The 14,761-nt window shown below is 45.8% G+C and overlaps 1 protein-coding gene across 1 annotated transcript in view; it reads right to left on the reverse strand.

The window, feature by feature from the left end:
* Positions 1-10,747, reverse strand: part of tmem178bb (transmembrane protein 178Bb) — an 82,720-nt gene extending 71,973 nt beyond the window's left edge. Inside the window, exons 1-2 of the mRNA XM_074625621.1 lie at positions 10,451-10,747; positions 9,355-10,204 (exon numbers count right to left, since the gene is read on the reverse strand). Coding sequence (XP_074481722.1) covers positions 9,355-9,901 — 547 coding nt within the window. The 5' untranslated portion in view covers positions 9,902-10,204; positions 10,451-10,747. The remainder of the gene's footprint in view (positions 1-9,354; positions 10,205-10,450) is intronic.
* Positions 10,748-14,761: the final 4,014 nt, after the last annotated feature.

A 14,761-nucleotide genomic window follows, 5' to 3' on the forward strand; every position in this document is an offset into this window, starting at 1 on the left:
CTTATACCTTTCATTATTACATATTAAAGTTTATGTATCTATTGTGATGATAACCACTTCCTTTATTTAATCCCACTAAAGCAGCACTTCCTGCACGCCAGAGGACATTTCCTGGAAATACGTTTTTAATGATAATGATGATGCTGGATGGAGGACTAAAAACGTGTGCAGTAATCGGTAATCTAGGCCTTCGTCTGCTGTTGTCTTGTTCAGATGCATTCCTCTGTCCATGAACAAGATTACTAGTTTAAGCTCAGCCTAGCGTACAGCTTCTAGTGTGAACTCAACAGAGAATCAGCAGCAGCCTTCTCATGTGTATCTGCATCATATGCATCACATGTATGAACGCTGTGTGTCAAGAGAGACGGGATCAGAGTGCATTGAGTGCATCATCTATTATTTATGTTGGCTAAATCATGTTCTTTGTACATGTGTGTGTGTGTGTGTGTGTGTGTGTGTGTGTGTGTGTGTGTGTGTGTGTGTGCGTGTAGTGTGTTGTGTGTTGTGTGTGTGGTGTGTGTGTGGTGTGTGTGTGCGGTGTATGGTGTGCAGCGTTCCCATCTCAGTAGGTATCATGTGTATTATGTGTTAGTGTGCAGATGTCCTGAGGCTGCTCATGCTCTGTTAGTCTGGTCTGTGGGAGAGAGCATGAGGTCATCAAACATTGATGTTGGCTCGCGTGGCGCTTTGGGGAAACAAACCACATCATGCTGCTGCTGCTTCTTCCTCCTCCTCCTCCTCCTCCTCCTCATCTCTCCCTTCTTCTTCCTCCTCCTCCTCCTCCTCCTCATCTCTCCCTTTCTCTTCCTCCTCCTCCTCCTCCTCCTCCTCCTCATCTCTCCCTTCTTCCTCCTCCTCCTCCTCCTCCTCCTCCTCCTCCTCCTCCTCATCTCTCCCTTTCTCTTCCTCCTCCTCCTCCTCCTCCTCCTCCTCCTCCTCCTCCTCCTCCTCCTCCTCATCTCTCCCTTCTTCCTCCTCCTCCTCCTCCTCCTCCTCCTCCTCCTCCTCCTCCTCCTCCTCCTCCTCCTCCTCATCTCTCCCTTCTTCCTCCTCCTCCTCCTCCTCCTCCTCATCTCTCCCTTTCTCTTCCTCCTCCTCCTCCTCCTCCTCCTCCTCCTCATCTCTCCCTTCTTCCTCCTCCTCCTCCTCCTCCTCCTCCTCCTCCTCCTCCTCCTCCTCCTCCTCCTCCTCCTCCTCCTCATCTCTCCCTTTCTCTTCCTCCTCCTCCTCCTCCTCCTCCTCCTCCTCCTCATCTCTCCCTTCTTCCTCCTCCTCCTCCTCCTCCTCCTCCTCCTCTCCTCCTCCTCCTCCTCCTCCTCCTCCTCCTCCTCCTCCTCCTCCTCCTCTTCCTCCTCCTCCTCCTCCTCCTCATCTCTCCCTTTCTCTTCCTCCTCCTCCTCCTCCTCCTCCTCATCTCTCCCTTCTTCTTCCTCCTCCTCCTCCTCCTCCTCCCCATCTCTCCCTTCCTCCTCCTCCTCATCTCTCCCTTTCTCTTCCTCCTCCTCCTCCTTCTCCTCCTCCTCTTCCTCTTCCTCTTCCTCTTCCTCTTCCTCCTCCTCCTCATCTCTACCTTCCTCCTCCTCCTATTCCTCCTCCTCCTCCTCATCCCTACCTTCCTCCTCCTCCTATTCCTCCTCCTCCTCCTGCTCCTCCTCCTCATCTCTACCTTCCTCCTCCTCCTCCTCCTCCTCCTCATCTCTCCCTTCTTCCTCCTCTTCCTCCTCCTCCTCGTCCTCCTCCTCCTCTGCTCAGCCTGTGGTTAGAGGAGTCAGACTGACTTCATGATGAGTCAGTCTCCTCTCTGGCTCCGGCCTTTTCAAACAGACACAGAGTCAAACCTAAACAGGAGTCAAACTGAATGTTAAGCTGCTCTCATCATATCTACAGTGTGTGTGTGTGTGTGTGTGTGTGTGTGTGTTCATTCTTTCTCTTCTTGGACTGAATGAACGGCATACTGATGATTTAGCTCCTCTCGGGGAAGATTCTTCTATTCTGAGAGCTATTAATAACTCATGGATTTCCAATATGGCAGCCATTCAAAGCAACAGCTCTTTGGCAAAGAACCTGCTGTTGAAAGGAGATCCTACCCCCCCCCCCCATTACTCCAGAACACATAGAGACCAGCTTCTGTTTTACAAATATCACGTTGGACGGTAGATGACTTTCATTCCATTATTCTCACAGAGGCAGAAGACTGCTCATCCAAATGAATGAATGCAGTTCACTTTGTTTAAATGAAAAGCTCCTGATCTGTTCCTGATTCTCTAACACACACCAAGACATGCAGACAAACACACACAAATAACATTACCTCTTCAGATGAAAGGTCCCCGGCATCAGTAGGAGTCTTGTTAACCTGCCGCCCCCCCCCCCCCCGCCCCCCTCTTCCTGAATGTGATAGGGTAGCACATCCATGAGTTCAAAATCAAGGACAAAATACGAAGCGAAGGGTGAGTACCGTCCTTCTGTCAGCTCCGTCTTGGATCTGTAACATTCTTTATATTATATATTATAAATACTATATTATATTTTGGCTTCCTCACCTTCGTGATCAAAGAGACAAGTATCAACGTGAAGTCGGTGAAGAGCGAGAGGATCATAGAGACGCACCTCTGCCTGTAGTACTCCTTTAATAGCTCTATCATCATTCAGTAGCGTCTCTGCTGCTCAAAATAATAATACATGTGTTGGTTGGTGGTGTGGGGACAGGTTGGAGACAGGTTGGGGAAAGGTTGGGGACAGGTTGGGGAAAGGTTGGGGACAGGTTGGGGACAGGTTGGGGACAAGTTGGAGACAGGTTGGGGAAAGGTTGGGGACAGGTTGGGGAAAGGTTGGGGACAGGTTGGGGACAGGTTGGGGACAGGTTGGAGACAGGTTGGGGACAGGTTGGGGAAAGGTTGGGGACAGGTTGGGGACAGGTTGGGGGCAGGTTGGAGACAGGTTGGGGACAGGTTGGGGGCAGGTTGGGGGCAGGTTGGGGACCGGTTGGGGAAAGGTTGGGGACAGGTTGGGGACAGGCTGGGGACAGGTTGGGGAAAGGTTGGGGGCAGGTTGGAGACAGGTTGGGGACAGGTTGGGGGCAGGTTGGGGACCGGTTGGGGAAAGGTTGGGGACAGGTTGGGGGCAGGTTGGGGACAGGCTGGGGACAGGTTGGGGAAAGGTTGGGGGCAGGTTGGGGACCGGTTGGGGAAAGGTTGGGGACAGGTTGGGGACAGGCTGGGGACAGGTTGGGGAAAGGTTGGGGGCAGGTTGGAGACAGGTTGGGGACAGGTTGGGGGCAGGTTGGGGACCGGTTGGGGAAAGGTTGGGGACAGGTTGGGGGCAGGTTGGGGACAGGCTGGGGACAGGTTGGGGAAAGGTTTGGGGCAGGTTGGGGACAGGTTGGGGACAGGTTGGGGGCAGGTTGGGGAATGGTTGGGGAAAGGTTGGGGGCAGGTTGGAGACAGGTTGGGGAAAGGTTGGGGACAGGTTGGGGGCAGGCTGGGGACAGGTTGGGGGCAGGCTGGGGACAGGTTGGGGAAAGGTTGGGGGCAGGTTGGGGAAAGGTTGGGGACAGGTTGGGGAAAGGTTGGGGGCAGGTTGGGGGCAGGTTGGGGGCAGGTTGGGGAAAGGTTGGGGGCAGGTTGGGGAAAGGTTGGGGGCAGGTTGGGCCATCCCCCCCCCTGTTAAAAATGAAAAACCACCGACTGCCCGGCAGATAGTCTGTTAGCCTGTTGGTAACTTTGAGGAGCGAGTTAGCACATGCTTCAACACCTGCATATTCTAAGAGAGAGAGAAACCCCCCCAGTGACAACAGAATAAGGTCATTAGCTTGCAGGCGTACATGGTGCTAAAACACTTTCTAACACATAGTGATCAAGATATTCTTCTGTCACCTTACAAACACTGAACCAGAACCCACCCTTCAGGTGTGCTCAACAGAACACCTCCTGCACTTTGACTAATACTTCCATTCATATCTGGGTGGATGACATCACTAAACCCCGGTGAAGACCCGGTCTGGGATGTCTGTGTTTCATTAGTGTCAATGTGTAAATGGCTGTAGCTCAGTCAGGCAGGCTGGGCTGAATACTGCAGGGGCACTAATGAGGAGGGCTGCCACATGTGTCCTGAATAATTTAACTGTTTCCATGAAGACGAGAGAACCACCCCCCCGCCCCGCCCGTGTCTGCTGCTGCGGCCACAACAATCCATGTCACACATAAATAACCTGACTCTAATGCCTCCGCCTCACACTGAACACAACGTGGCTGCAGGAGTTTATATCTTAATACAACACAAACACACCCTGAGTTCAGAGTTATGGATCACTCACTGTGAAGGGATGCCTTCACACAGACAGGAAGAGATGGAGGTCTTCAGACATCCTTCTAAAGCTCAGAGAAGCTAACGAGGCTTCAGCAGTCTGAAGAATAAAGTGTATTCAACCACTACTCGATCAACATACTGTATATCTTATAATAAGGAACTTCTACTTTTTTAATATTTGGCTCCTACAGATGGTTTAAAATGATCAAATGGATGCAGCAGAACCAGAGATACGGTCTTTTTTTATTCCACACAATCCTACTTCTTGTCAATGCCTGGCGCCTACATTACCCACAACGCAACTCAACGTAGATTTGGGTATGTAATGCTAGCAGTTAGCCTATAGCACTGTGTTTGTGATGTTTGAGATCACAAATGTTCGGCATCGTACAGAAATAATTAATAAAAATGGGAATCAGGAATTTCCTGTCTGATATTTTTCACTTAGTTGACTTTTTATTTTCTGTTTTTTTAATGATTACTTTCAGTTTTCAGTCATGGTTAGGTTTAGGAACAATATAGATACACTACATATCCATATACAGTATGTAACGTTTAGTCGGGTGCACATAGCGATGTTTTCCTAAGGACACCTGGGTGCTAATAGCATCTGCTTAAAAGCAACTGTAGGGATACGACTACCAGGAACACCATGGTCGATGGCCTACAGTATGTACACTCTGCATCACAATACAGACAATAGGTTGGATAAAAAAGTATTTTTGGTTTCATTGTCACTATGATGAAACAGCGGAGGCTGATCTGCCTCCAGCTCACTTCCTCCAGTGATCATCCACCAGCCGCTCGCAGTAGAAGTGAAAGCACTTCCATGTGTCTGTTATATGAGCGGCTTTGCCAGCAGGCTTGTTGGCAGGGCACCTATGAGGCACCTTTAGACCCCCGTAGTGTCTAATTTAGCCCTCCCCATGATACGGAGGCCCCTGGGGAGGGAGCCAGGTAATCCGATCCGGAGCCTCTCCCTGCTCTTTGTGCTCGGACGCTCTGTGAATGTCTTGATCAGGACCTGAAAGGCCTTTTTCCTCACAGAGCGACAACAGATGGCGCAAGATGAGGAGGCCTCAACCCCCCCCCCCACTCCTCTATGTAATCCTCTTCTCTCTGACATCCTCGTCTCCAAAGCCACCCTTGGCTTTCCTCCCTTCTTTCTCCTCATCCTCTCCGTCCCAGACCACTTTGTAGCCGGGCGTCTCTCCGCTGCTGTTTTATCTTTGCCTTTCTCTCTCCAGGAGGTTTTCAGTGTGACAGACAGAATGAGAGTCAGTGAGCTGCTCCCCCCAGCAGGAGGTCACATATCGTGCCTAGTCACGGCGTCAGAGACCGAGCGAACATATGCCAGCTGTTGGGATTATCAACATGAGGTTGTTTGGTGAATGAACAGCAACAATTAGACGCTGGTATGGCACTGACCTATTTAGAGGAAGGGATGACAGCACAGGTCAGCTCAGTACATGTCCTGAACCTAAACCCCTCTGTGTCCTTAGGACTGATTCTCACACTAACTATTATATACACTGACTTCATAGAGATCAATACACAAAGAAGCATATTATTTATGCAGAAAGGCTTATAGACTTCCCTTTCCTCCCCGTGGATTAAACAAAAACAATGCAAGTAAAAGTCATGCATTCAAAAATGTTAACTATAAAAAAGCGTGGTTAGACTGTTATCAGGTCATTGAATGGGGCATTATCAGGCCTGCTACACCCACTGGTAGGTTTTATCATCTATTCACATGGGCAATCAGCGAAACAAGGAATAAAAGAAGACCACAACGACCGTAGTAATGATGACAGGAGCAGAAGCAGAAGTCACGCCTTGTAGTCATGGACTGTATATAAGAAGTGGACGTATAGTCACCGTGACGTCAACCATTGGTTTGTGGACCGCTGTTTTGAAGCCTCGAGTTCGGCATTCAGTAGCCATCTTGGTGTTTGGCTGTCGCCGTCTTGTTTTTTTGCAACCAGAAGTGTTAGGGATGCACCGATACCACTTTCATTCAGACCGAGTACAAGTACTTACATTTGGGTACTCGCCGAGACCGAGTACCGATACCGAGTACCGATACGAGGTACCGATACGAGTACTTTTCTGTGCCAAAAGACCCTCGTTAACAGCCAGCTGGAGGGTATGAGTCAGAGGTTGCAAGCCAAACCCCGTGGCGTGATGAAAGTGATCCTGGCCCAGCGGGGTCATGCGCAACACCGGCCCGTCTCGCCTGCACCGTCGGGGAGGTGGAGCGTGAGCGAGTGCGATAGGAACGTCACGCTGCCATAAAATGGTATTGGTGCCGTTGTATTGGAGCCGTTTTGCGAGTACGAGTACATGAGCACAGTATCGGACCCGATACCCGATACTGGTATCGGTATCGGTGCTTCCATAAGAAGTGTCCTGTCACCAGGTGACACAGAGTGACTCACTGATTCTGTTTTTAATGTTTTTTTGTCACAGAGGAAGAAGAGACATCAGGCTTTGATACACATATAATACTCGTTAGTAGATATATTCACTGTTGGTTTGAGTCTGAAGATTTGTTGATGATATGAAAGCATCGGTCAGCGACGCTCTCCCACTCCATATTCACAAACACACACCGCTGCTCTCCTTCTCCTAACTGACAAACTGAAAATGGAGGCTTCTATAAATCCATCCCATGCCAGAGAGAGGTGGATGAGCACGAAGAAATTCAAGTTTTTCATCAATTATTTATGTAAAAACAGCATTATCTTATTCAAACGGACGACAGATGACTCACCGGGGTTTTAGATATGTGGCTAATGATCGCATGAATGTTTCCTGTCGTTTCACATAAGAGGACACGGGAGAACGTGGAGTCGTTATGAAACAGCAGCATCGGGCCAGTTAGTGGATGTAGATACAGAAACCATCCTGTATGCATAGCTGTGATCCGACTGTGGAGATTAAAGGGAAACAGCATGCAGAGGGGAGGCTTTACGGTGCTTTGCTCTGACCTTTGACCTCCCAAAATCCCTAAAAAAAATCTGAATTATGTTCCGTCTACAGCGCATGTTACCAGCAGACAGACAGACCAGAGCTGAACAAACAGAGCTACTGCAAATTCAAAGGAATGGTGTTCTATTAAACCAGAAGTTCTCCATCTTTTATCAGCCACGGACCCCGTTACAAGATAGAGAACATACCAGGAAGCTCTGATTCCAGCACACACAGAGCCAGACTTCATTCTCTGCTCAGGTAGACATTACTCCTCTATATCGTTACATAGACAATAGTTGCGTGCTGCTATAGTAATGCTCTGAATATCATATAGAGAACCTTTAAGTAGCAGTAGAGGCAGCAATAGAGGCAATAGTAGCAATGGAGGTAGCAATAGAGGCAGTAGTAGCAGTAGTGGTAGCAGTAGAGGCAGTAGTTGCAGTAGAGGTAGCAGTAGCAGTAGTAGTGTCAGTACTAATAGTTGTAGTTGCCTGCTGGAGGTCACTGTATCACACACAGCTGATGAAGTGCGAGTGTGGATCATACTACTGCACATGTAGAGTAAACACAGAGACAACTAGTGTTGGTTTCCGTCCTTATTGATCCATCAATGGGAAGTTATTGTCAGAGGCATTGTGATGACAAACCACGCTGTACTTTTCCACGCTGATGGAGCCGAGAGCTGAGAGCTGAGAGCTGAGAGCTGAGAGCTGAGAGCTGAGAGTTGAGAGCTGGAGTAGATCAGCCCCCTCTATGGAGGCATTCATCTGATCACTGAGCACACTGACTGGGGGGGGGAGCTGCCCATTACTGCAGATGGTAGGCCATCAAGGCCATTGAGGCGTCCTCAAAGGAAGGCACAGCTGCAGCACACACACATACACACACACACACACACACACATTCAGAGTACACACCCTCCCTCTCCTCTTCCAGCTTGGACTCCCTGTCTTGTTAACACACTGCCTGCCTGTGTACTATCATCAGCTACATGAGTGGAGACTTGTGTTTGAGTTCTGATCAATTTAATAAATATAAATCAGCTAAAACATTAGACCTGGTCCCATAAATCAGCCCGGTATGTATCGGCCCATATCAGCTTAATGCAGATATATCAGTATCAGTGTATATGTCGGCAACACAGAGATACCAAACAGTGTCACCATCACATAGTTTGTCCACCAGAGAACACTTGATTGACTTGATTCGTTAAATTTTTACACTGTAAAATGTTCAGTATGTCTGCACCCGATTCGACTGTTATCAGGCCATTAAATAGGCGTCATCTGTCGCTATCAGCACCATAGATGTGGATCAGAAGGGGCCTATTATGTCGTAAAAGTGAAAGTGAAAGTTAAAAGCATACAAAACCAAATGAAACGCCACCAGTCTTTAGGTTTAGGTAATGAAAAAAAAACATTGTGTTTTGGGTTAAAATGACTACAAACACAAAGACAACTAGACTTCTGCTTCTGCTGCTGTCATAACGACTACGGTCGCTAGAGGTCGCTGTCGTGTTCTTTTAGACCTTCTTTCAGTGATCTACCATGTGAATAGATGATAAAACCCTACTAGTGGGTGTAGTAGGCCCCTATTGACCCACAGCTATGGGGCTTATAGCGACTGAAATGCCTATTTAATGACCTGACAACAGTCGAATCAGCTGATGGTCAAAATAAACAATTAAAATATTAATAACTACCACAACATCAGACTTGAGAACGTGCAGGGACAACACGAACGCACTGCTATCCAGCTTCATGATTAACATGCACCTCTTCTGCAAAATAGCATGACAACACGCAGTCTGTAGCCACAGGCCGTCCACACGCACGCACACACACACACACATACACACACAGACAGACAGCGGACCAACATTTGTTCCATGTAAGCAGCTCGATGCCCTTGTTCGCCCTTTGGTCAACAGAACAATCCCCACCTAGCAGGCTAATTGATTGATTGGTTGGTTGGTTGGTTGATTGATTGATTGATTGATTGATTGATTGACAGAAGTTGTGTGGGTGTCTGATGTGCACGCTGATGTTTGTGCGTTGTTTCTCTGGTTCTTACCTTTCCGGATGAGGTCCTCGACGTCTTGGTTGAAGCCCAGCCGATGGCACTTCCTCCACAGCCCCGTGTTGGTGGAGTTGTGCTGCCTCTTGCACTCGTCCGCGGCGCTCATGGCGAACAGCTGCCGCCGGTTCCGGGCTAGCAGCAGCTTCTCCTCCCAGCGCGCCGGCAGGCTGCTCCGGCCGGCCATCAGCGGTAGGCTGCTCCGGCCGGCCATCAGCGGCAGGCTGCTCCGGCCGGCCAGCAGCGGCAGGCTGCTTCGGCCGGCCGGCAGCGGCTGGCTGCTCCGGCCGGCCGGCAGCGGCTGGCTGCTCCGGCTGGCCATCAGTGGCAGGCTGCTCCGGCTGGCCCGCAGCGGCAGGCTGTTGTTGGGGATGTAGATGAAGCCCGGGTCCTTGCGGCGGCTGGAGATGCTTCTGCACCGATCCTTGTACCTCCTGGCGTCGGTCTCGTACCAGTGGTCGGAGCACATCGCCACAGCCAGCATGCCCAGGGCGCAGAGAGACAGAGAGAGCCCGGCGTACAGCAGCAACTTCCCGGCGGCCATGCTCAAGCTTCTGTCACAGCCGCATCAGCACCTCGACAGACGGACAGCTCCTCTGCGGCTCAGCTCACATCCCCTCTGGAGAGCAGCGTCGGGACCATTATCAGATCGACTTATGGATGTGCAAAGAGAAGTAAACCCACAGCTCGCTCTGAATCACACGGTAAATCCCGGTATTCCGGTGTTTTGTCGGTGACAGCGTCGCTCCTGCGTGCTCGGCGCTGCAGCAGCTCGGAGGAGACAGAGAGGAGGAGAGGAGGAGAGGAGGAGGACGAGCTTATCTCATGTCAGCATCCATCCGTCCGTCTGAGCAGGGCGACACACCAACACGCACACAACACATCAGCACAGCCCTTTAGTACATACATATACTTACATCAAATGAACCTTTACTGCAAATAAAAGCATGCACAAAGAAGGATGGAGGAGGTGGGGCGGTGGAAACAGCTAGAGAGAGAATCGTCTGCATTTAGCCGACGCCTGTCTACAAATACAATGCCATTACTAAACAAGCAGGAGCATTATGCATTGCATTATACACATGCAGCCTACCTGATGTGTCCAAACAGAGTCCATGCAGACTGCAGAGCGCCGTCCATCAGCAGCAGCGGCAGCAGCTTCAGAGAGACACTCAGCATCAGGACCGTCTGATAGGATGACTGCAGCTGCTCCAGAGGAAGGCCTGTCCACGGACCAATCAGCAGCAGCCTGCTAGCTCTCAGGCTACATGCACATACACATTGCATTGGTATTAACAGTGCTGTTGTACTGCTACAGCCAAGCCTGCATGCTGCTGCTGTATGTGCGTCTGCTTGGCTGAATTCAGCTATATTGGGACGGTATTTTGTTATTAAAAAAATAACTTATTTGTTGATTCCATTTATTATTACTCTTGTATTTTTGTACTATTATTATTATTATTATTATTATTATTATTATTATTATTATTTGTACTTAATGGGCTTGTCTGTAAGCTCATCTACTTAAAAATTGGTTTACAGACTGTTGTAATTACAAACAGTGGATTGCATATATGAAAGCAGCCTTAAAAAAAGGGAAAAAATAAAGTATAATAAATAAATAAATAAATAAAATAACCTAACATATGTTAGGCGTGCATTTCTGAATTTCCTCAAAATACTTTCTTCATGTGAAGAAATGAAGTGTGCATTATATTTCTCACAAAGCATGGCTCACCATTTTGTTGTAGTTGCCACGAAACTATTTTTCAGGGACGTTTCATCAACGTCTCTTTGCAGAAATCAGGCTGGTTTGTCTGCAATAAAGTCATCAAATCTCTCGGGATTCTGAGAAAAATGAGAGCTTTTTGTGCACAATACTGTTAACATTATATTATAGTTTAATTCATCCATATTTCATAGGCTTTAAGTACTTTTCCAACTTATCTGAACAAAATATTGCAGCTACAGAAACAGTTTATTAGATGAGCAACTGTTATCTTATGGAATGAAAATGTCCATTTAATGGATTCCTCTGTGTGTCATTGTCACATTTAGAATTTCTCCTGCTTCTTTTTTATTTTGTCTGAACTTTACTCAGACACTTGTATATTTTCATATGTGAAATGTTTTGAACACTAATATCTGAAATGTTCTGGTGATTTTTGTCATGGTAATATTTGTACCTATTGTATTGTTTGTCCTTTGAGTATGTTTTTTTTTATATAAGCCATTATATGTTTCTACCACATCCTCACACGTATTTTACATTCCTTTCAGATGAATTGTATTTGACTGTCTTTATATGTGTGAAACAAAAATGAACAATAAACATTAGTGTAGGCCTTTGCTGTCAACTCTAATGACATATTTCAAAGAATATTTTAAACTGATTTCTTGTTTTTATTAACTTTAAATATACAGTATGTCTAACATTGCTTGATATTATGTTTAAGCCTATTATGAGACACTTTTCCTCTCTTCCTTGCACTCTCTCCCCCGGCCTGTTGGTGCCTTTCTATTCCGCCCCCTATAGACCCTGAATGCATCATGGATAGAGGTTAAACTATGGATTAAACAGAGTGATCAATAGGCCACGCCTGCATCAGCAGGCACCAACATGTCTGCTTCATTAGACTAAATTCCCTGTAGCACCACTATACTTGTACATTAAACATACTGAACAACAAAATCCCAGTGGAATGAAAAAAGTAGTTTACAATCCCACAATGCAATGCCTCACATTTTATGAAATTACCAATCATGCAAAACACTGTACCTGCCAGTGATGACGCAAACAATCACAATGATTCATAAGTGTCTGAAATCTGAATTTATTTTCAGCTCATTGTTTTGGTATCACAGCCCATAACTTAACTGTTGTGGTTCAGAGTAACAGCTCTCTGACTACCTGCTCAGCAGCGAACAGCAGACACACTCAGTCAGAGACGAGCTGGTGAACATAGCGGAGCATTTAGCTGCTGAAGAGACAGTTCCTCAGGAGTTGGTGGAGACTAAAACCAGAGCTAAAAGAGAGAGAACATATAGGACTCAGCTGCATTCATCAGGTGGACACAAACAGGACTCCAGATGAATGATAGTGTTGCTAGGTGTCTGTGTACGGAAACAGAAGTACGAAGTTAACTGAAGTACGGAAAACACGTCACACATGTCACTAAACAAATAAGTCACTAACGTAAAAATAATGATGTAAAATAACTCGGTAACACTTCGGGATGCGATCAACGGTCTCAAACACCGGTCTCCTGGTTGAATGTCCTGTGTTTTTTTCTCATTCTACTTCAATAGCTCTGAGTATATTTATGCGGATGTCTTTACAATGCAGTCCATTCAGACTACATGGTGCACAAATGACACGCCAAAAGCAAGAACGGCATTCTCATTGCACACTTGCATTTAGTGCGACACTCTCCCCACTACTGGTAGGATTCAAAGACTGACAAATTCATCCATCAATTCTGTCTGATACTTCTGTACCGTAGTTACAATAAATCTTTGCAAGCAGCTGTGAAGTGTAATGTTATGTTTGCAAATGACGTATGAAGACTTATTCGCTTAAAGGTGCTCAATACGAAATTCACAGTACTTCTATTGCCTCCACACGGCTCTCAACCTGGGGGGAGTCGGAGGATGGGTACGCTTCTGCAACGACACCTGACCAGCTGTAACCACCGTATGAGAGTGGGGCACGCTCACATGCACTAACATGCAGTAAAAAGCATATACGTGGCCGGCCCGCCTACATCAACAAAGCACAGAGAAGCTCTGATTACAACACACACAGAGGGAGAGAGACTTCATTCTCTGCTTTACATAGATAATAGTTGCTGCTATATTATTATATTAATGCTCTGGATATCATATAGACGGTAGAGGAGCTATAGCGGCTGTTCTGGTGTATCCCAAGGCCCGGTCTAACCCTGCCGGAGTATGTGCTCATGGCTCATATGCTCCCTGTGTTTCCTGTCAGGCAGTATCATGTCCAGAAGAATCTGTTTCTTCATATCTGGCGCCCTCTTCTGTTAATAAACTGTAAGAACACTATAGAAATAGACTGACTACTGCTGCCATGCAGACTTAACGGACAACTGTCATTGAAACATGCAGTAATTCAAAAGACCCACCGCATACTTTATGCAATTTATGAAAATATAGTAACACTGGGACAAAACTCTCTCAATTTAAAACAGTTACATTGCACAATTTCTTATATTATGTTTCATATTTTATTGTAATTTTTCTATTCTATATTTATGTCTCTTGATTTTTGAAGTATTTTATTTTTATTTTTATTTCCTCAGTATGTTTATTGTTTTGCAGCAAACTCCAAGGGAAATTCCTGGTATGTGAAAACCTACTTGGCAATAAACCTTATTCTGATTCTGGTGTTCAACAAATTTAAAGTTTGACCTGACGATGGTTCTAGAGTAAGTTAAGGTCATTACAATTCATCCTGTTTAGATAACGAAGAATTGACACGTTTATGTGTAATTTATAAAGTATGTATCTTGTAAAAATAAAATACCACTATACTATGAAACAAGGACGATGACATTTTTTTTTTTTTTTTACCTTTTTTTTTTTAATTCTTTTATTATTATTTAAAAATGACAGTATCCATAGTAACAGCAGAAAACATTAAAAACATTTACATACAAAAGAAGCATAGCATAAACATAAACAAAGAGCTGTGCCAAACATAAAAGGACAACAGAAATGAAACAAAACAAACATAAAATAAAATAAAAACACACAATAAAATAAGTAGATAATAATAAAAAAAACGAGAGTATGACAATAATTTCACTTAAAAACTTTAAAGATATCTCTCTCATACATTCATTGTTTTCATTGCTTTTTTGTTTTGAAAGGAAAAAAATTGTTGACAGATATAATTCCATTTCTTTCATAAATACAAAGAAATAAGGCTTTTTATTTTGGTAAATTTACATTTGTGAATGTGGAACTTATTAAAATTAAATTAATAAGAAAAAAATGCATTACTGTCTTTGTCACTGTAACCATAGCAACCAAATATAATATTTCTATAGCACAGTGCAAAATCTGAGAAAATTAAAAAAATATTGACATCTTTTCTACAATTCACATGTAAATTTACAGGATCAGAATAAATGAGAGCAAGTTTCAGGATGTGATTTTTACATCTATATGTCACTCTTTAACTTCTGCAAGAAATGTTTCACTGTGGATGGAAAAAGGATGATCAACGCGTCATATCTCTGATATACGCATGCGCAGTAAAACCTGCAGCTCCAGTTACACTGCGCATGCGTAATAACCCGGAAGTATATCATCCCTTGTCCTTACCTCCGTCAACAGGCCTTGTCATGAAACAGGAAGTGAAAGCTATCTAACCAATCAG

Source organism: Sebastes fasciatus, chromosome 23 (assembly GCF_043250625.1).
Source record: "Sebastes fasciatus isolate fSebFas1 chromosome 23, fSebFas1.pri, whole genome shotgun sequence".
Classification (NCBI taxonomy): domain Eukaryota; kingdom Metazoa; phylum Chordata; class Actinopteri; order Perciformes; family Sebastidae; genus Sebastes; species Sebastes fasciatus.